Here is a 22,355-nt window from a genome sequence, read left to right as displayed (position 1 = left end):
TACTATAATTTTGCAAAGTAAAACCTCGTTTATCCAGCATGGACGCTGATGTACCCAGTAAAACCTCGTTTATCCAGACGTGACGAAGGTGTACCCAGTAAAACCACGTTAACCCATACGGACGCTGATGTTACCAAATGAAACCTCGTTAATCTATGTGAGGTGAGGTGAAATTGGGTTTAACGTCGCGTCCAAGATTATTGCACTTATATAGCGACGTGCATGTACGTGTATGTGTGTGTGTGTGTGTGGCTGCTTGTACTAGTCCGGACTGATGCCGATTTATAGTGCTAGCTCACTGAGATACCATGCCGCAGTTTAACATGAATACCCCACTCAGACACAGTATACTGACTCCGAGCCGACCAGTCCTTGTTTTAGCCCCTTAATGCCGAGCGCCAGACAGGGTAACAACAAGTACAATCTTTTAACGTTTTTTTGTATGACGCGTCCCGGGATCGAACCCCGGACCTTCCGCTCTCCGGGCGGACGCTCTACCATAAGACCACAGAGGCGGTCCGTTAATCTAGACGGGACGCTGATGTACCCATTGAAACCTCGTTTATCCAGACGCAACGCTGATGTACCCAATGAAACCTCGTTAATCCAGACGTGACGCTGATGTACCATTTGAAACCTTGTTAGGCCAGTGAAAGGAATAATAGATCTCTATATTCACACATCATGTCACTTGAATAGGTTGAACTGTACATTTGTATATATAAAGTAGATAATTTCATACAGGTTACACATATAGTAAGGACTTATTCGATCAGCGTGTGAAAATACATAGTTAAATATACTAGTAACTACTTATTAATTCATTGAACTGTAATTGTTTTCTTTCTTAAAGGCAAGCATAAGTAACCAAATAAATACCTGTCACATACGGTGTTTTCATTCCTTTACCCAAGGTGAAGGTTGAAGGACTGAACGACTCCAAGATGATCGGCGTCTGCATCTACAACGTAGTCGTCCTCAGCGTTCTGGGTGTGACTGTTTCCATGGCAATGGGGGACAAGATCAGCCTCAACTACTGTCTCTCCTCCCTCGTCGTCATCACCGCCACCACCGTCACACAGTGCCTCATCATTGTCCCCAAGGTATAGCAGGAGTGGCTGGGCACCGTGTTCACTGTGGTTTGCGCACTGGTTCGTTCTCTCGATCGTTTTGTGTCAAGTCCAGATTCCATTCCGAAAAGGGGCCAAATATAAAAAAAACCCCATTAAACTGAAACCATTAAACAATAAGGAAACGTTAAAAAAAATGGCTTTTTCGAAGGCGTTCTTAAATTGCATGTGTCAAAAAGGTCAGTTTAGGTCGAGGCATTTATTCATTATTTCAACGGGAACATTTTTTTACAAGTTATGATTTACTAAAGAATGGTAAGAAAGTTTCGATGATGTTCGATGATTATATTATCCGGTTTGCCCATCGTTACATTTCTCCAGAAGATCAGACTTATTCAAACATTTTAGTCCCATCTCTACACGTGTGTTATACGTTTGTGATTTAAAACAAGAAGTGTTATTGAATAGGTTTTACTCAGCTTACAAAAATGCACATTCCTGTTGGCCATATGCTTTATGATTACTCATCGACCCGTGAAGATCAGTGGTAGAATAGATCTTCAGCAACCCATGCTTGCCGTAAAAGGCGACTATGCTTGTCGTAAGAGGCGACTAACGGGATCGGGTGGTCAGGCTCGCTGACTTGGTTGATGCACGTCCTCGATCCCAATTGCGTGGATCAATGCTCATGATGTCAATCACTGGATTGTCTGGTCCAGACTCAATTATTTACAGACGCCGTCATATAGCTGGAATATTGCTGAGTGCGGCGATAAACAACATACAAACAAACAAACAAATAGCATTACTCATCAAATTGTTTGTTCAGGGCGTCTCTTCAAGAGAAAATCCAAATGGGATTACTCTTTGAACAAGATAAAAAGATATGTCTCAAATAGAGCAGCAAAAAGTCCCCTAGTGATCCAGATCGCTGATCGTGGTTGAGAGATAACGTGTTATCTACAGTCCCTCTTTGATATCTATAAAATGACGAGCGAAAGCTTTAACCACCAGGCTACCCGACCGCCCCTCCTTATGTTCAGATGTAATCCATTAGTTTGGAGAGGGGTTATGACATTTGAGTTATTTCTTGTCGGCGGAATAAATACAACAGTGCTTTTCATTTTTAAAATTTGTTTTTCACATTTCAATGTTTTTGTGTCGGTGGATTCGTAGTCTGCCCTAAGCGGATTGAATTACTGGTGTTGGACAGTAATGTTTGAATCTTTAATTGTGCATTTACATGGTAACAAACTCAATTAACTGAATTATATTTAATTATCCCATGAAATTCTCCATCATCTTAAGGTAATATAAATGTATCTTAATTATTTAACTCCGCCTTCAGTAACATTCCAGATATATTACGTCGGTCTGTAAATAATCCAGTGATTGATATTGTGAACAACGATCCTCGCGATCTGGATATCTGGGGTTACCATTATCGAATAGTGATTATTGATGATCCCGGTGATAGCACCTCATTGTCTTGGAGGTACAGTAAGCTAAGGTTATAACGAACTCAAAGGGACCACTAATTTTAGTTCGTTATAACCGTAGTTCGTTATAAGCATATATACAGCATAATACAGCAGATAGTCGGGACAAAATGGTGAGTTCGTTATTTCTGTCAGTTCGTTATAAGCGTGTTCGTTATAAACGTAGTTTACTGTACAACCTATCATACATAATGAAATATTTAGCCTCCAGTGCAAGATAATAGTTCAGGACTTTCAGTTCGACAATAGAAAACAATGCAAATCTGACTCTAAATACATAATCTGTTCCAGATAACAGCATACAAACAGAACAAGACGAAAGTCGGGGACGATGATGTGGGCACCGGGACAACACGAGCCCCCACTACAGTCAACACCCACCTCGCTCCACCCACAGCCACAGACGCCAGGGTGGCTGCTCTACAGGCACAAGTGCAGGAGGTGGGTAGAGGTATCAAGTATCTTGGGATTTCATGTGGCAGTATACCTACTTCATTATGATCAGATGTTAAACTGCGGCATGGTATCTCAGTGAGCTAGCACTATAAATCGGCATCAGTCCGGACTAGTACAAGCAGCCACACAAACACACACACGTACATGCACGTCGCTACATAAGTGCAATAATCTTGGACGCGACGTTTTACCCCATTTCACCTCACCTCACCTCTGAGAATAGTGTTTCACACAGCGTATCATGTACACTGGACACAGGTCTGTTGGCCTCGAGGATACGTCGTGTATTCGGTCACATGTTGTTATTGCTATTTTCAGCGAGACAAGATGATACTGGTTCTCAATACCGAAGTAAGACAACTGAAAGGACAACTAGAGGAAGCTAACACTATGAACAAGACAGATTCAACAACGAATGACCCAACGGATGTACACGCGTCACAGGTCAGATTGGATTCCAAACCAGCGGAAGAAATGAATAACACGGGAGCGGTGACAGACACGATCAAAGCTGATACACAAGTTGACCCAGACACTGAGAACAAAACTACGACCAACGTAATTGACTAGCACTCTGTTCCCCTGGCATGGCCTAGGTAGTGGGCATGGTTTTGTAGAACACGGTAAACCGTTGTTATGACTACGATTCCCATGTGGAAAAAACGACGTAGATGGGATCGTTAATATTACTTGCTTTTTTGTCAAAGATTCAGTGACAATACGCTCTTCACAAGAATGTATGGCAAGAATGACAAGAGGGATGACTTCAACTTTCCAATGGTCAACTTCCCCTTAAAGCCGAACAATATTCCTGCAGCTCGTCCTACATTTTACAACTTACAAGGCATGCTTTTACCACTAAGATTTCACAAAACGTCCTACAATTCCAGCTTAGAAGTTGTTTGGTCAAGCTTACAATATTCAAAGCCTCAGTAAAGCTTTAAACAAGTTTTATGGTAGACATGTGGAGGACATTTCCAAATTTGGCGCATCAGTAACAAGAATGATGTTCTATGTAATTCCCTATTTAGTACCATATCTTCCCGTGGTTTTTTTAGGTAAACAACTTACTTGCCTTGTGTGAGTTTGTGACGGGTGCCACCGGTAGGGCGGGATACGTGTCGTAGAACGCAGACAGCTTACGAGATATGAGTACATCTATGAGTCTCAGTTGAAATGTTTCGCTTGTTGTTGGGCTGTTGGACATGTAAAGTATGAAACATCCAATAAAACCGTCCTTGTCCGTATACACTCACTGGCTGATACGGAATGTGTGGCCAATTTTAAACTCATCCGATTTAATACAGATAAATTCGTATGAAGGTCAATAAAAAAAATTCTGTTTCAGCTTATTCTCACCAGTAAATTGAGATCGGATACGGGGCGGTTGTATACATCTGAACATTATTTAAAACATCGTGTTTGTTCGCAATTTGTATTAAGAACAAACTTAATAACTGAAAATATTAAATGCCACATGTTTATAGATTAGTATAGTCCTGTATATTAAAAACCCTAAATAACAGAACTATAAACATACATTTGTATAAACTTAAATTTTATTTTCGAAGCGTGAGGGTAAAGTGAAGAAGTCGTGCATAATTGATACAAGGTGATTTCAAGAAAGATACAATGATACCGATTAGCTATAGCTGGTGTGATGAAGTTTTCGGTGGATGAAGCTCTATAGGCTGTGCCTCATGTTTAAAACTAATTCAGCTTTTGGTGGTTTCTATGCGTTGTTCTTTTCGTATTACCGCGTGCATTGTCTTTATAGTGGTCTATATCACAGTTTGAGCTCATCAATAAGTCTCTTCCGAATCTGCCTCAGGGGCGAGCCGAGATCAGAACCGGAACCGGAATCTGAATCTGAATCGGAATCGGAATCATCATTAATATCCAGGAACAAAGTTGGCGGTGGCAGAGTGTAGCTGTCGTTTCTGACAAATAACTGACTCGGTGTTGCTGGGGTGATGGGGTACGGCGAGGGGACAAGTGAGTCTGCACCGTAGAGCCACGTGATGTCTGACCGGGAGGGGGTCCCCGGGGTCACGGCAGCAGGAGTGGGGAGAAGAGAGTCGGTGGCGGAAGACCAATTTGCCTGACATGCAGGGGAGCGTTCATTTTCTGGGATGATGGCGCAAGGCGAAGAGAGGGGTGAGTCTGTGACAGTGGACCACGTGGGCTGGGACTCTGGGGTTGGAGAGACCGGAAGTCGTGGTGTTGTCAGGGTCGTGTGGTAGGGTGAGTTGGGTAGGTACGACCGCAGCTCCTCTTCTGATGAGGAATCGAGAGAGACGAGCTTGGGCATGTACGGAGATCGGGGTGTCGTCGATGGAGGTAGGGGAAGAGGGGAATCCTCCAGGTACAACACGCTGATCTGGTCCTCGAGTGTCACCTCCGCTGATGCTGATCTCGATGACGCAGACGATGGTGATACAACCAGCCACAGAGGCACCCCGTCGTCATCAGATGACTTTGGACCGTCGCTATGTTGATCTGCCGTTGGTTCTTGTGCAGTGGAGTGGACGATAGAGATCACCAAGTCGTCCGGTTGGACGGTAGCAGATGCTGTTGCTGTGCTGACGAAGGTGCTGCCATCTTCTCGCGTCGTCTCTGACGTTACCTCATTTAGTGGTGTGATTGCGGTTGTGGGAAGATGTTCTGTCAACCTGCACACATAGCATGGCCAGTTGTCAAGAGTTGTCTCCCCTTTCACCAACTGCCGGTAGAACGCCTGAGTCAAACCTGCAAACGTAAAACGTGAATATTCATACGATGTATCTACATCCTTTAAACAAGGGATCTACAATCCTTATCAACATACAGTCGATCATTTGCATGACCAAATTACAGGCACAAATCACGACAAAAGAATTGCAGCATTTTATATATAAAGAGAGCAATCAATATATTATGAATACAAATTGTATTGTAATATATATAATATATTCCTGTTTTAGCCTGTAGAAGACATTTACAATACGGACAAACCACGATGGTAATAACCTGTTTATCATATATTCTTAAAGGTCTTGTAGTTAAAGATGTATTTTCACTCAACGAAGTAGCCTTAAAAACCTGGTATGAATACACTGTTTAAGCTAACCGCCGATTATATAGTGCCAACTGACTTGCAGCTATTTTTTTTAATACGGCTGCACATTGGGAAACCCCTATCTGGGCTTAGTGGGAACGTAATGCAATAATCTTGAGAAAGAAGGCATTGGATCGATGTGTTTGCCTTGAAAGTAGTTCCTGCTCATTTGCATAGTAATTGAATAGTGATATAATGTGTATCGGATTGGTTTATCGCATTTATAGCCTTTATATGATAAACCTTATTAGGCGTTGCTTACCTGTCTCGCATGTGCGATGTTGCCAGTGGAAGCAGAAGTCGCACTGGAGGCACTGTTGTCGAGGACGACACACCTTGCGACAGAAGACGCACAGATCTTGGGGTGGGGCGAGAGATTCCATGATGAGAGATAGCAAGTGATGATGTGGGTTGCTGTCCATCGATATATATCTCGTATCACTGACATCTTCTCAGTACATGGAGACGGTATCAACGTCTCCGCCACATGGAGGCCAGTAGATAGTTGAATTAGATTTATCATGAGAAAGGGTGTCCATTATTCACGGCTAGTTGTTAAAACAACAACTACCGGAAAACAACTGGACCTAGATCTTTTTGTAATCTACACTTATTGTTTCCAAGTTACGGCTTGAATACGGCGTGGACGGCCATCTTGGATCTCCACAAAAGAGATTAATCGAATGGATCGTAAAGGAGATTACGATTACCTGTCTTTAAAACAACACTTTTTGTCATTCGTGACCACATTGTTTATTTTATCGCCCTGTAAACAGGAACACCATGAAGCTGAAAGAGCATCAGTCATGTTACAGAAATTGGATTCAGTGTTAGGGAGTCTTCCAATTCTCCGAAAAGTTTTCTGTGGGTTTGACTAGGAAGGGCTTCCTGGGAGAAGTCCCATTCGCTGCATTGATGCATGTCATCGATCCCAATTGCGTGGATCGATGCTCATGATATCAATCACTGGATTGTCTAGTCCAGACTCGATTATTTAAAGGCCGCCGTCATTTAGCTGGAATATTGCTAAGTGCGGCGTTAAACAAAAAAAAACAAACAAAAAAACATTTGATTTATGATCAACTTGTATTGTGTCTCTCGTCTTGTGCAAATCTACAAATATATGTACTTGCATATAGTAATTTGGTAAACACCGCTGTGAGTGAGTATGGTTTTACTTCGCTTTTAACAATATTCCAGCAATATCACGGCGGGCGACGCCAGAAATGGGCTCCACACATTGTACGCATGTGGGGAATCGAACCTGGGCGTTTGGCGTGACTAGCGAACGCTTTAACCAATAGGTTACCCCACTGCCGCCATAGCTGTGACAATAGTTTTATCACAGTTGATATGTGTACTGGGGAAAACTACACACATCCTAATTAGTGTGGCCACACAGTTAGCGTTGATAACAATATGAAGTGCATTACTATTAATATCTATAACATATGTTAAATCAGCTATCATTCTAATATTTTATGTATATTTTATGTAAAGTTTTGTCAAAACTATGTATGTGGATGGGTAGGTTGTGTTGTCTTTCTCCATCCGTCAAGCTGTGTGTGTGTGTGTGCGTGCGTGTTTGTGTGTGTGTGTGCGTGCGTGCGTGCGTGCGTGCGTGCGTGCGTGCGTGCGTGTGTGTGTGTGTGTGTGTGTGTGTGTGTGTGTGTGTGTAATTACATAACTCACATCAGAACGCACAATTGATAACAACCATACAGTTCAATAAATAGAGAATTGTTACATGAATCTTAATTACAACAATTGGGAGCGACGTTTCGGTGTAGGTTCTAACACCGTTTTCAAGCAAGTGATGTGCTGAGTATAAGTTACGTTGACAAGTATATATACTTGTAGGAGGCAATAGTTATACAGTAGAGTAGATAAAGATGTAGTTACACTAATATTGACCAATGAAGCCAGCAACATAAACAAAAGGTGAAGCCTCTTTTATGATTAAAACGCGACTATGCTTGTCGTAAGTGGCGACTAACGGGATCAGGTGATCAGGCTCGCTGACTTGGTTGATGCATGTCATCGTATCCCAATTGTGTAGATCGATGCTCATGATGTCAGTCACGGGACTGTCTGGTTCAGACTCGATTATTTACAGACCGCCGTCATATAGCTGGAATATTGCTGAGTGCGGCGTTAAACAACAAACAAACACTAAACAATATAGGAAAGAATGCAAATGTATGATCTGATACCGCTTAAGCATCAAAATTTAGCAATTACAAATTGTACCCATTATAGGGAATCAATATTTTGGCTTTAACCACGAGACTACATCTTCCTTCGATCTTTCATATTACATCTTAATTTCATTAAAAATACTACGCACGTGTATTTTTTCAATGACAAAAGCAATCCCTGTGATCTTTCATGTTCAAAATTGGTTTCATAGTGTCTGAAAATATCGGATCGAGTTCTATTATGTGTTTTGACAAAATTCATTTATGAGTGTGATTTTAAATAATCTGATAAAAGACATACATGTATTGCCCCTCACAGACTAATATAACAATATAAACCCAAATCCGTGTGAAACTATGTATCACGAACCAATGCTACGCGTTTATAATAACCAATACTGTCATGATACATCAACATATTATGAATTTATTTAGGCTTTTGCTGTCGTGAAAAATATTACAAGTTACAAATAAATGAACGAAATATTTCTTCTGATGCCGCAAACGCAAGCCGCAGAAACAATTCCCAGTATCTTTGAACACGTGATTTTAAAGTAAGGAATGTAGCCCTGAACATCAACTTCAAACGTTTTGCAAACACTTGCTAGTTCTTTAAATCTGGTAGGCGTTGTTCCAGGCTGTTCATCATACATATAAGGTTCATTCAAACACAGATCACCAAATATTCACGCGTGTGCGTGCGTGTGTGCTTGCATGCGTGTCTCTCCTAAAATGTGTTAAGCAAAACGGAAGGGCTATTAAAAAATGAATTACAAATGTTCTAATAGGATTACCGGAGTTTTCGTCATTCACTTTTCGGGATTTTTCATGGCCGTAGTCATGTTGTAGAAACAACGACTGTTCGCGGATGTAGCTTGGACCATTACGGATTTGATAATTAGTACTATCGATAAACTAAACAGCTACACAGTACATATGTTGCTAGTCTGATTCGCGCAGCCAAATCTCGGCGGGAGCTGACTACAATCCAAATAAACAAAGACATCGCCATGAATCTATTATATGAATATATATATATATATCTGTATTGTACTCCAGCATGCGTGATTTAACATCCTATATTAATGTATTATGGGCCGGTGTGCTGTCATTGAAATAAATTGTCTGTCTGTATGTCTATCTTCGTCCAATTCTGCATCTTCTACAAAGACATTCAGGTACTTACTATATATGGCACCATCCCACCTATAGCATATCTTTCCTCTAAGCAGCTACGACCACACTAACAATCGTTTATGTAACACACATAGGTACAGAAATACTTTTTCTATTGCATGCAGATAAGACGCCAGTCTCTGAACAAGACACAGTTTAATAGTGGACGGAATCTCCACACACGGCTATCTGACTGTGCATGCCAAGGAAGACAGACAACAAACCACCTCACGTTTCATTCATTCCATTTAATGTCTGCATATACCAAACTGGCAATATCAGACTTCGGTTATCAGAATGATGAAATAGTATTACTTTGGAGAATTTTCATTTTACAAATAAAAGAGGATTTACAGAAATTGTATATTTTTTTCCAGGTAATGAATTACAACATCATGATTTACAAAGAAGTATAACGTCAGACAATATGTACAATTTCAAACAAATCAAATTAGATATACAGAAATTCCAATAGGTTTTACAATACATGTGTATGTTTTCACACAGGGAGAACCTGGTTCTTGCTGCTGGCGATATTCCTGATACACTGCACAACACGACCAAAGACAGAGTTGTGGCCAGGTGTGTCTTTGACATGTGATGTGGCAGCAGAAACGTCTGTGGGTTTCACCTTGTTTTTGGATGCGATAGATGCCAGTCTAGTACGGACACTTGTGATGAAACGCCTGAGCTTCCCGGCTTTTGGGGGCAGGGTCGGGGGGACAAGTTCTCCCTGGACGAAGATGGGTGGCGGGAGAAGTCGCGAAAGCCTGTAGTGAACGGCGGCCGATGTGACGGCGTTGTGGATTTCGATGAGTGAGTTGCGCACGCTTGAGTGGCGATCATTGCTGAGGAAAAGTTTGGACATCTGTGTCCAGCCACAATCAACCTCTCTCTGTAACATCCACAGATGTCGCTTGCCTCTCTTGTTCTCAGTCACCTGTTATAAAGAAATAAACACACACATTGCACAGATCCATACAGTAAACCGTGTTCGATGACAAGAATTAACTTGACATATTTATGATGACGAATGGTATTCTAAAAACATACTTGACAAAATAAGTTTAAACCGTTAGGTACAATGAAATATGTTACACAACACAATGAACAGGATCCTGGTTTCCCTACGATGCAGTTTTATTCCGGTCAAAACATCCTCATGTCGTAGTACTCACCTCATTTTCCTGGAGAATGGCAGTCCGGATCAGATGGAGCCAAAGGCGGATGGCGTCAAACTCATCCAGAAGTTCACTGGTGAACAGATGCTGCAGGTCTGGGAGATGAAATAAGTCTACAGTCTTAAATTACATCCCTTTACATTCAAACCCGCTGTCATAAAGTCACAAATCACAATACAATTCAAATGTATTACTATTACATTGGAATAAGTTTGAATAATGAGACGTTCGTTTTAATTCTGTTTGCCTTCAAGCTTGTCACACTCCTATTTAACATTTGCTTTACGATTCCATGGAATCTGTTTCGGGAGATAATCAAGACTGATTATTCTTAGGCGTGGCTATAATATAGTTATTAAAACATCTTTCATTTTGACAGACCGCCTCCGTGGTCTTGTGGTAGAGCGTCCGCCCGGAGAGCGGAAGGTCCGGGGTTCGATCCCGGGCCGCGTCATACAAAAAGACGTTAAAAGATTGTACTTGTTGTTACCCTGTCTGGCGCTCGGCATTAAGGGGCTAAAACAAGGACTGGTCGGCTCGGAGTCAGTATACTGTGTCTGAGTGGGGTATTCATGTTAAACTGCGGCATGGTATCTCAGTGAGCTAGCACTATAAATCGGCATCAGTCCGGACTAGTACAAGCAGCCACACACACACATACACGTGCATGCACGTCGCTATATAAGTGCAATAATCTTGGACGCGACGTTAAACCCCATTTCACCTCACCTCACCTTCATTTTGACAACCTCAAGCTAAACTATCCTCTATGAGATTTCAATTAAATATATACATAAACACTCTTGTGACTTATCTGATTAATTATTGCTTTTTGGAAGACCAAAAATATAGATGAGTTCAATCGTGAAATAAGTTTCTCGTTTTAAAAAATCACATTAACTGTAAAATGAAACTAACCTGGAGCTGCTCTTGCTCCTCGGAGCCAGTCGCGGCCACAATACGTCATTTTCAACAATTGCTTCAAGTAAAGATTCGCAAATATTCACTGAGCAAAACTGGAGCGTGTTGACATTACCGAATCAATATCGGAGTGATTGTCGATGACGTCATGTCATTGTGACGTCACGTAATTGTGACGTCATAGTACCACGGGAGGTAATTGGATTCATTAAAGACACGAGTACCGCTAAATAAAACCTTGTACAAGATGAAACACTGGCAGTTCCTTCATATTACAGGCAGTGGTTTTTTTAGGATAACTGAATCCAAGTTTCCGTGAACAAGACACAGAAACTGTTCCACTTAAAATGAGCCTGTATATTGGACATAAGGGTGCAGGTGGCATTGTGTAGTTACTAGCGACCACTGTTGTTCTTTTCAGGCACACCCACTTCACACAGATGATAAATATCATGGACTCATTCGCCAGTATAGTTTTGTTACGAAAGTGATGTCACCACCTCCATCGCTCCTATCGTTAACTTTGCAGAGAATTACTCTCGCTTGAGAGAGTAATTTGATTGGATGGCTATCAAAGTCCTGCCATTCTAGTCGGTCTGAAAACGAAGCTGTGGTAGCGAATCGGTCTGTGTTATTAATAAAAATGGAATGGAAATATAACACACTTCAGGATGCGTTGGGCACGGTGACGCTCACTCAGCGAAGTCACTGAGCCGAGTCGTAATTTAGTCGGGGCGGTCGGGTAGCCTAGTGGTTGAAGCGTTCGCTCGTTATGCCGAAGACCCGGGTTCGATTCCCGACATGGGTACAATGAGTAAATCTCATTTTGGGTGTCCCCCGCCGTGATATTGATGGATATTGGCGTAAAACCATTCTCACTCACTCACATAATTTAGTCACCTCCTACGATACGCGTGATCGAGGTACCGGGAATCTCTACTAACCCGGAATCCCCACAGGAGTTCATATATTAAACGTTTCATTTCGTACACGAACAATGTGGACTGAAGCAGTGACGTGCGCCTGCACGGGCAGCATACGGCGGGTTGTGGTCAATCGGAACAATCAACATATCTTCGATTTTGGGACAAACTTGTTAACAATGCCAAGTACTTTATTGTTCTAAAGTACATGTTAATTAAAATATCTTAATCTCCAGAAAACTATTTTGCTTATGAGTGTTGTCACACAGGTCTTTTTTGTGTAAAATATGACAGATTTTACGAACGCTTTAGATGAATAACTTTCCACGAGACACGCTATTAAAAGATATTGTACATTTGTCTCAGTCAAAACATGTGGTCCAGCTGTATATACCAGATATAGCATTATCATATGCCAAACTGTTCTATTGGATATGCTTTGGTTACATAAATGTGTTAAATTGGGTTTGTAGAGCGACTACTCATCTATAGACGGAACCCAGTCTAAGCAACGTCGCCTGCGCAAAGATGAAAAGAAACCCATTCGTTACCACTCGTATCTTTCCGTAAATCTCAGTCGGGTATTTCCGAATTACTCCGGAGTAGCACGATTTGTGACGAATGAGGTTTTCATGGTAATGTTTGAACCCCTGCAAAGCAGTAAACTGCATTGTTGTCTCATTTTCACTTAGAAGTAACATCTTTCATGAAGCCGTATCACCGTAGAAACGAATTTATGCTGAAACATGAAACATATTATAATCTATAAATATCAAAATGAACACATAATCCCTCAGCGAGGGTTCCGTGGTGTAGTGGTTATCACGTCTGCTTAACACGCAGAAGGTCACGAGTTCGAGCCTCGTCGGAACCTCTTTTTGCTGAAATCATTATTTTGAATCAACCTTTGACTGCGTGTTAAACTAGCAATATAGTATCTGAAATGAAACTATTTTAAGTATACTTTTGTGATTTGAAAAGCAGATGTTTTTGATGCACTAAAGTATTGAAAATAATGACCGTCCCCTAATATGCTTGTCATATTTTTGGATAACCCTCACCAACTCCTTGAACACTTCTTTTCATGACCATCGATTAAAAGAAATTATATCATATGAAATGTCTATTATGTCGTGATCCTCCCAAAACATGTGTATTACTGTTTATGATCCTAGCCTAGAGACTGTCATACTTTTGGGGGGCCCTCCAAGATTCCCTGTGACCCAACCAGCCTTTATAAAAATGACCGGACCCAAATATCCTTGCTTCTTTATCTCAGAAACTCATTTTAAATAAAATATCCACTCCCTGTGCGTGTCGAATATGACTACTGTGAGTGTTTTACTGTGTACTGGGGATACAAGTGTGAGCAACGACGGTTGGTTGGTTTGTAGTTTTACGCCGCACTCAGCAATATTCCAGCTATATGACGGCGGTCTGTAAATAATCGAGTCTGGACCAGACAATTATGAGGATCGATGACATTCTTCAGCCAAAACAGCGAGCCCGGCCACCCGATCCCGTTAGTCGCCTCTTACGACAAGCATAGTCGCCTTTATGGCAAGACCAACGATGGCAATTTTAAGTTACTACCACTTTCGAAAAATCTCTGACCACTACTACCTTTGGTGATTGTCGCAGCCAATAGAAAGTTAAAGTGACCACCAAAACTTTGACTTCAACAAACACAGCCTATTCAAGCTTCCCTTTCGTCAACCTCTATGCCTGGTTCACTAGAAAGTAAACCCATTTGGCAACATTTACAATGTTCCATCTAATTGTCGTGTGCATATTTTGTCATGTCATACTTAATTTAAGTATATTCGAAACCGAGAGAGCAACAAGATATTACCGGGAAGTTACCACTACTAAAATAAACACTAGAACGTGCTTCGAAAACAAATATTTGATGTTATATCCATGTACATATTGTAGGAATGTAATGTACGAATGCCTTTAAAATATGAAATCTGCTCCCGACTGTGAGGAGCTTGCGTTCGCGGAGCTCTCTATACTATATCCTGTTTCAGTTTGTCGAAGACTACATGTGAGCAGAGACCATAAAATATAATTTATTTCATGGTCTCTTATGTCAGAAGGAACATGCATAGGTCTTCTTGTTTCAAAATTAAAGCAATTCAGAAGTGATTGGAGCCTGTGTTTTATGTTTTAGCCATGTTTTATGACTTGGTATAGGTCAATGGTAAGAATGTGTGTAATTACAGTATGACTTTTTCTTCTTCATCTACGTGTGCTTACATTTCCTCTTAGATTTTCCGGTTCAGCTTGCTCTCAATGACAGTCGTGAATATTGGTATATTTTATATTTTTCCGCCCGCCCCCTCTGGGAAAACTTTGCAGATGAGAAACACAAAAATAAGTAAAGACGCCCTAAGCAATGTTGCATATATTCTCTTCTATTCCATTTCTTTCAGAAGGAATAATTAATTACACATATTTACCATAATGATAGCGCCGTGGTTTGGCTGCAAGGGAAAAATCTCGTGACTTACCTCCCTTGACAAATATGGCTGCTTCCATGGCCGGGCATGGGATATCAAAACAATCTGTGTCAAAACAAAGTTTGACAAATGTCTTAATTTTTGTGATTCTCTTATCGATTGTATATATCCCTGCTAATTCTAAAGGGCCTCTGGATTTGATGCAACATGCGCTGCCTCTGACCTTAGTTTATTGTGGAATAATTGCACTGAGCGAGCTGTTGTTTTGGCTTGTGACAAAACAAAACAAACATTTCAAGGCAAGTTACTCTTATTGATTTATGACCAGAGACTACATACATATATTAGTATACATACCCTTTTCTCCAGTAAGAATCTATTGAAAAACACCTTAAACGGGTTGGAAGTGCAGGATTCCACGATTCCATTGAAGTGTAAAAATTTGATTGGGAAAACATATCCCTTAGGTTAATTGGTTATAAATGTATTGTCCAGTCCCTTGTGGAGAGCAAGTGATGGGTAACTATTCAGTCCTGAAACTAGCCTTATGTTAAAAACAGATTAACCAGAATACTGCTTATTATTTAAAGTGTCTACACATATACATCATAAACATGATACAACTCATATACTGCCTAGAAATAGGGTGAAACGATCCAGCAAGGTCACAATATGATACGTATTGCAATACCCATATCTGCATCAAATCACATGGAAACGTCTTGACCTATGAATATTTCACAGCAGATTCAAAAAGAAAAGCTAGCTGTAGACACGTTTGTAGTGGCAATATTTAGTAGTGAACTTGAAACGCTGATTATAACTCATTTAAGGATATTTGGCTAACAAAAATGCTGGAGCTTTTTAAACGAGTAGTAAGTAATTTATTTCAGCAAATGTATCATTTTGTATTGATACAGAAAAAAATGAAGCGTGTATCGTATCGTCACATGAAAACTCACGATGCACCAATGTATCAATTAGCCCCTACCTTGAACCAGTCAATAAACAGCTGCACAATAGCATCTCACTGCGGCACAAGCCTACTCATCACGTGTTGGATACTACTTAAGTGCTTTATGAGAGATGAGTATATCTGGCCATGCACTGCGGTTACCACTGTGTCAACAAGATCACTTGTATTCTCATTTCATACCAACAAACAAAATATTAGTTGAATAATTTCAACCTACAAAAGTTTCATTCCTTAAAGGGGGGCACGGGTGGCCCTGCCTAAGGCGCGCGATTTGCTGTGCAGAGTTGCATCCCTTGGGCACACCAGAAAAATATGTTTGTGGGTTTGAATTCCGGTTCACCCTGATTATGTTTCTAGGTTTGTCAGCACCAGTGGTTAACGTCTGAGACCTGCTTTCATCCCACATGAAGCTGACACACCGTGATATAACTCAATACTGTTAAAAGCGGCATTAAACCCAACTCACTCACACTCATTCCTTAAATCTAGGACTTACTGGTTGTCTCAAGAACATTTGACCACATGCTTTATTTTTAAAGTTTGCTTGTCTACAGTCAGTAATGAACTGATAGGTAGAGACAAAAAGATTTAAGTGTACAGATCCAACAGCCTTGAGTCAAACAAGGCAGCCCACCCTATGGTATAAATGCTGTACATTACGATGCTGTAAACTGACATCCGTCCTGCTGCAGATCCTCCATGTTGTTCAGGGGGCGGGGCTGTTCGTGTCCAGTGTCCTGCTCTTCCATGCTGTGGCAGTCTTGTACGGAGCACCATTCACAGAGTAGGTGCACCATTTCCTCATATGGATGCTTTTTATATTTTTTGCTGACCAATTAGCAGTCAGGGATGCCTCTTATGGACCCCCAATTTTTGTAGTTTATTTTTCTTTTTCTTGTCCATCAAAAGTTGAAGACTTGGACAAAACAAGCATTATTTGAAAATATTTTGGTTGAATGTTGTTCTCAAGTGTGGCTTGATGTTACCAATTTGAATGGTGTTCATGGTGAACTGTTTCGGTTTCAGTTTAAAGAAAGTTTTTACAAATTTCTTTTTGCGTGACTGTCGACAATAACCTGATCACAAGAACGACAATGATGATGACATATCTGATCACAAGGACGACAATCATGATGACATATCTGACTACATTAGTAAAGTGATAAGATTCTCATCACTTGACATGGTTGTAAGGACAATGGGGGGTGGTCGGGTAGCCTAGTGGTTCGCTCATCACGCCTAAGACCCGGGTTCGATTCCCGACATGGGTACAATGTGTGAAGCCCATTTCTGGTGTCCCCCGCCGTGATATTGCTAGAATATTGCTAAAAGCGGTGTAAAACCATACTCACTCACTCACTCACTGACTAACAATGTCCATCGGTAGTACGAGTAAGCATAAGGCATCTCACATGCTGTGTAACTCCCTAAGTTGAGTATATGTGATCATCTTCAGGGCCACAGCTGAGACATTTCACTTTGCGCTGTTGTTGTCAACAACATCTGTACTGCCGGCATGTATGTTCCTCGGACCACATCTCAACACTTGGATCAGGGTGTTCGCCCACATAAAGTAAGACATTTTATTTGTATGTTTTACTCTTACATTCAAGGATGTGTAAACAAAAATACACTCCCCTCCACCTTTTTTAAAATTTACGTCAGCCTGATAATCAATATTAATCACACTAATGGCAAAAATAAATCAAAAATTTAAGAATGATTGGTTTTTTTCATATAAACTGTTATGTATGGTTTTAAAGTAGAAAAATTCGGCAGCACCATTATTTTGTTGTGGATATTCAATACATTCTGTTGTGTCGGAAGACCATGCCATATTTGTGTTATATCTCAGACGTTAATGTATCTTAGAATCCAACCTTTTTAGACCCAAAATCTATCTTGGCTTTAATTGACAGTGTTATCATAACATAGTTAATATTCCAATTTTGTGTATTGACATAACAATCTGTCCAAGTTCAGCCTCGTCATCTTCCCGAGGCAAAGGAGTTAACTGAATATAAAAGTCCAGTTTCCACCCTTGCCGAGCTAGGCTGGTATTATGGAGTTACGTTTTGTCTGGACTAACGAGTCTATGCATAGTCCAGTCAAAATCGCGCACTGAAATAAAAATCTGGTTCGTAAACTGTCGTGCAGATTTTCGATCGATTGCAGGATTGGCAAAGCATGTGCATCGCCAATTCGTTATCAGCAGATATTTTCCAAATCCTTTCATGTTTTTAATCAAGGTGCTCACGTGATTTGATGCATTTCGACCCGTTTTATCTTGATTATTGATCAGATCGTCCTGACTGGGTGCCACCATTTTGTTTGAAAAAACGCAAGTGATACGAGAGGTAGAATCTGATTGGTCCATAGTAGAGGCTTAGAAGGGACATAATTGGTAATAGCCACTGGTGGCGCAACGATCGAGCCCAGTAATTCCAACCTAGTTCGGCAAGGGTGGAAACTGAACTTTTAAAGTCAGTTATCTCCCTTGCCAGGGGAAGATGAGCCTCGTGGGATGGATTGATCTATTCATTAGGATTAGAAATGAGTATGTTGTGGAAAGACTTGTAGTTGTGCCGATTCAATGGGTTACAAAGTTGCACCAATAAGTAGGAAGTCTTTCTATTGCTGATATAATATTATTGGCATCCTTCTAATAACTACCCCAAATACCTGAATATATAATATATAGATATCTTGTAGGCTGGCATAGTCCGTCAACAATTACAATACCATATGCATATTCAGTTTATTTAGTGAATACTAATCTTTTGGTATTTCAGTCCTGATCTAGGGAAGGAGTCAGTGGTCTTCATTACCTCCATTGCCAGTGTGGTGGGGGCGTGGCTGGGGGCGTTCCCCATCCCCCTGGACTGGGACAGGCCTTGGCAGGTTGGTAGAGCAGGCTGAACAATGATCTTATATAGCCAGTGTGGTGGGGGCGTGGCTGGGGGCGTTCCCCATCCCCCTGGACTGGGACAGGCCCTGGCAGGTTGGTAGAGCAGGCTGAACAATGATCTTATATAGCCAGTGTGGTGGGGGCGTGGCTGGGGGCGTTCCCCATCCCCCTGGACTGGGACAGGCCCTGGCAGGTTGGTAGAGCAGGCTGAACAATGATCTAATGTAGCCAGTATGGTGGGGGCGTGGCTGGGGGCGTTCCCCATCCCCCTGGACTGGGACAAGCCCTGGCAGGTTGGTAGAGCAGGCTGAACAATTATCTTATATTGCGTGTTGTGGGGGTGTGGTGGGGACGTTCCCCATCCCCCTTGACTGGGACAAGCCCTGGCAGGTTGGTAGAGCAGGCTAAACAATGATCTTATATTGCGTGTTGTGGGGGTGTGGTGGGGACGTTCCCCATCCCCCTGGACTGGGATAAGCCCTGGCAGGTTGGTAGAGCAGGCTGAACAATGATCTTATATTGCGTGTTGTGGGGGTGTGGTGGGGGCGTTCCCCATCCCCCTGGACTGGGATAAGCCCTGGCAGGTTGGTAGAGCAGGCTGAACAATGATCTTATATAGCCAGTGAGGTGGGGGCGTGGATAGGGGTGTGGCTAGTGCCGTCCCCTAAACCCCTTGACTGGGACAAGCCATGGTGGGTTAGCAGAGCAGACTGAACAATGATCTTATATAGCCAGTGTGGTGGGGGCGTTCCCCATCCCCCTGGACTGGGGCAAGCCCTGGCAGGTTGGTAAAGCAGGCTGAATAATGATCTTATATAGCCAGTTTGGTGGGGGCGTGGCTAGGGGCGTCCCCTAAACCCCTTGACTGGGACAAGCCATGGTGGGTTAGCAGAGCAGGCGGAACAATGATCTAATGTAGCCTGTGTGGTGGGGGCGTGGCCGGGGGCGTTCCTCATCCCCCTGGACTAGGAGAGCAGGTGGGTATCCTAGATAAGCCATGATAATGATTCAGCACCATCTTACCCAAGTTCGTTGGCCACAACAAAATGGTAATCATCTAGAACATTCATCAATATAGTCTTTCCTCCCACAATAGGTGGAAGAGCCTTGGTTGAACGGAAATACTGTTCGAAGCCTCAGATCTGGGTTAGAATAGGTCTTCAGCAACCCATGCTTGCTGTAAACGGACACTATGCTTATCGTAAGAGGCGACTAACAGGGTTGGATGGTCATACTCGCCTACTTGGTTGATGTATGTCATCGTTTCCCATGTGAGTAGCTTGATGCTCATGATGTCAGTCACTGGATTGTCTGGTCCATACCCGATTATTTACAGACCACCATCATATAGCTGGAATACTGAGTGCGGCGTGAAACAACCAAAAAAAAAACCCCAAAACAAACACAAGTACCTCATGCCTGTTGAAAGAGTTCTTGGGTGGTTGCAGTATGTGATCTGGCACCATAATCTCCTCACCTCAGTCACTAGTCCTCCCAGCCAATGATAATGCTCGATGTTCATGCATGTGTTTCAGGTGTGGCCCATCAGCTGTGTGTTGGGGACTCTGATTGGCTACTGCACTGGTCTGATTGTGTCAGCTGGTCATCTATACTACAAGTACACAGTTCTCAACAAGTACAAGCTCACATAGCCAGCAGTATAGCAGGAGCATGTGTGTGGGTATATGCTGGCGTCGTACAGGCCAGGGCAGCATCAGGCCCCGATGAGAACCTCAGAGGCACAAGATGTTTGTACCTCTAGGAACATGACTCTCATATTGTCCATGGAGCTCATTACGTGTCTCCGGGAATGGACTAGTTAAATTTTACTTTTGGGGTCAATTGGGGGCGGGGTATATCATATGAATTCGGAGCACACTAGGGAAGAGTGAGTGAGTGAGTGAATATTGCTTAACGTCGCATCAGCAATTTTGCAGCTATTTGCGGCGAACACTAGGGAAGAGGAAATATACATATCTGGGGGACTGGACATTTACTTGGGGAAGGGGATTGGTCTTGGGACTGTTTCATATTTTGCTGATGGCCCCATTTTATGTAACATTCTTCATTCCCCTTCCTCACCATAATAAATGAGCATAGTTGCGTCCCTTGGGAATGCCAGAAACCTATGATTGTGGGTTCGAATCCTGGTTCACCCCAATTATGTTTATAGGTTTGTCAGCACCATACCCGTGCTTGTGGGTTTCACCGAAGTGGCAAACATCTGAGACCTGCATCACTTTCCTCCCACATTAAGCTGACTAGCCGCAATATAACTGGAATACTGTTAAAAGCGGCGTTAAACCAAACTCACTCACTCACTCACTATAATAAATGACACACACTCCTTAAATCTCACCGACCAACCACCAAAAATGAACAACTAGTCCCTAGAATTTTGTATATTATTTGTTAATTTATATTGGAACGGGGACTGCTTCCAGTCTAGGTTGGGAAGCTGTAGTGACTTCAGGGAGGAGTGATGAAGATAGTGAGAGACACAGGGTCATTAAAATGATGATACCATTCAAGGGATAGTGACGGAAAGATAAGTTAATGCTTATTTGATTATCATCATGATAAATTGTTTTAGCAATTTGCGTCCAAGGGATTGTCATGTGATACATTTGGGAGGATTTGTACTCCTGTAGTTATGACAGTGTATTGGTTAGCCCAGTGGTTAATGTGCTGCTTCACACGACACAGATCTGGTTTCCATTTCCCGCATGGGTACAAAGTGTGTTACCCTTTCTTGGTGTGCCGACAGTGGATATTGTCGAAATATTGTTACAGTGGACATATGCTCCAACTTGTCGACAATTGCTTGCATCTCCTAAAAAGATTTGCAGCCATCCCAAAGATGGACCTATTAACATAAAATTATTTGAAATAAAGGTACTTTTAATGGGTTGTATTTTGAACACTTGGTGAATATATGTGTAGATGCTAATGATGTGAATATTTGGAAGAATAACTTGTGTTTATTTTGTAATAAAAATCATTTCAAAACAGGAATATATATTGTATGGTTTTCTTTTACAAAAAAATCTATCAGTGGACTTTGTTCTGGTAAACATCTATGACCGGCATCACTTCAGACTCTCCTCCCACATCAAGCTGACATCATGGGATGTAACTGAAATACCATTCCAAGCAGGCGGTGCCCTAACTCACTCACTGTTTGATCACTTATTAAGCATCTACCTACAATAACCTGTGTCACAACAGTGACACAACACTAGATTCAGTGTTTGCTCATTAGGACCAATGCTAAGTGACCACCTCCGTGGTCTAGTGGTAGAGCGCCCGCCTGGAGAGCGGAAGGTCCGGGGTTCGATCCCCGGACTCGTCATACCGAAAGATGTTAAAAGATGGTACTTGTTGGCATTCAGGGGCTAAAACAAGGACTGGTCGGCTTGGAGTCAGTAAACTGTGTCTGAGTGGGGTATTCATGTTAAACTGCGGCATGGTATCTCAGTGGGCTACCA

General features: G+C 41.9%; 3 protein-coding genes and 1 non-coding gene across 4 annotated transcripts in view; 3 read left to right on the top strand and 1 right to left on the bottom strand.

Moving 5' to 3' along the window:
- Positions 1 to 3,897, top strand: part of LOC139443786 (gamma-aminobutyric acid type B receptor subunit 1-like) — a 28,533-nt gene extending 24,636 nt beyond the window's left edge. The window contains exons 14-16 of the mRNA XM_071224703.1: positions 915 to 1,103; positions 2,861 to 3,010; positions 3,344 to 3,897. Of these exons, the coding sequence (XP_071080804.1) occupies positions 915 to 1,103; positions 2,861 to 3,010; positions 3,344 to 3,595 (591 nt within the window). The 3' untranslated portion in view covers positions 3,596 to 3,897. The remainder of the gene's footprint in view (positions 1 to 914; positions 1,104 to 2,860; positions 3,011 to 3,343) is intronic.
- Positions 3,898 to 9,995: 6,098 nt separating this feature from the next.
- LOC139444330 (uncharacterized) lies at positions 9,996 to 11,644 on the bottom strand. Its single transcript, XM_071225267.1, has 3 exons — positions 11,596 to 11,644; positions 10,675 to 10,772; positions 9,996 to 10,436 (listed from the first exon to the last, which is right to left on the bottom strand). Exons 1-3 carry the CDS (start codon positions 11,642 to 11,644, stop codon positions 9,996 to 9,998), a joined length of 588 nt encoding a protein of 195 aa, XP_071081368.1.
- Positions 11,645 to 13,322: 1,678 nt separating this feature from the next.
- Positions 13,323 to 13,395, top strand: Trnav-aac (transfer RNA valine (anticodon AAC)). Its single transcript has one exon. It is a non-coding gene; the product is annotated as a tRNA-Val (tRNA).
- A 1,653-nt stretch (positions 13,396 to 15,048) lies between these two features.
- LOC139442873 (phosphatidylinositol-glycan biosynthesis class F protein-like) lies at positions 15,049 to 21,874 on the top strand. The gene is made up of 5 exons (XM_071223777.1): positions 15,049 to 15,282; positions 16,652 to 16,743; positions 17,416 to 17,532; positions 18,752 to 18,860; positions 20,403 to 21,874. Exons 1-5 carry the CDS (start codon positions 15,049 to 15,051, stop codon positions 20,517 to 20,519), a joined length of 669 nt encoding a protein of 222 aa, XP_071079878.1. The 3' UTR covers positions 20,520 to 21,874.
- The last annotated feature ends 481 nt before the right edge of the window (positions 21,875 to 22,355 follow it).

The sequence above is a fragment of the Haliotis cracherodii genome, unplaced genomic scaffold (assembly GCF_022045235.1).
Source record: "Haliotis cracherodii isolate W230 unplaced genomic scaffold, xgHalCrac1.p SCAF_5, whole genome shotgun sequence".
NCBI classification, from domain to species: domain Eukaryota; kingdom Metazoa; phylum Mollusca; class Gastropoda; order Lepetellida; family Haliotidae; genus Haliotis; species Haliotis cracherodii.
Note: the sequence above shows the minus strand (reverse complement) of the source record. Positions and strands in the feature narration are given on the sequence as shown.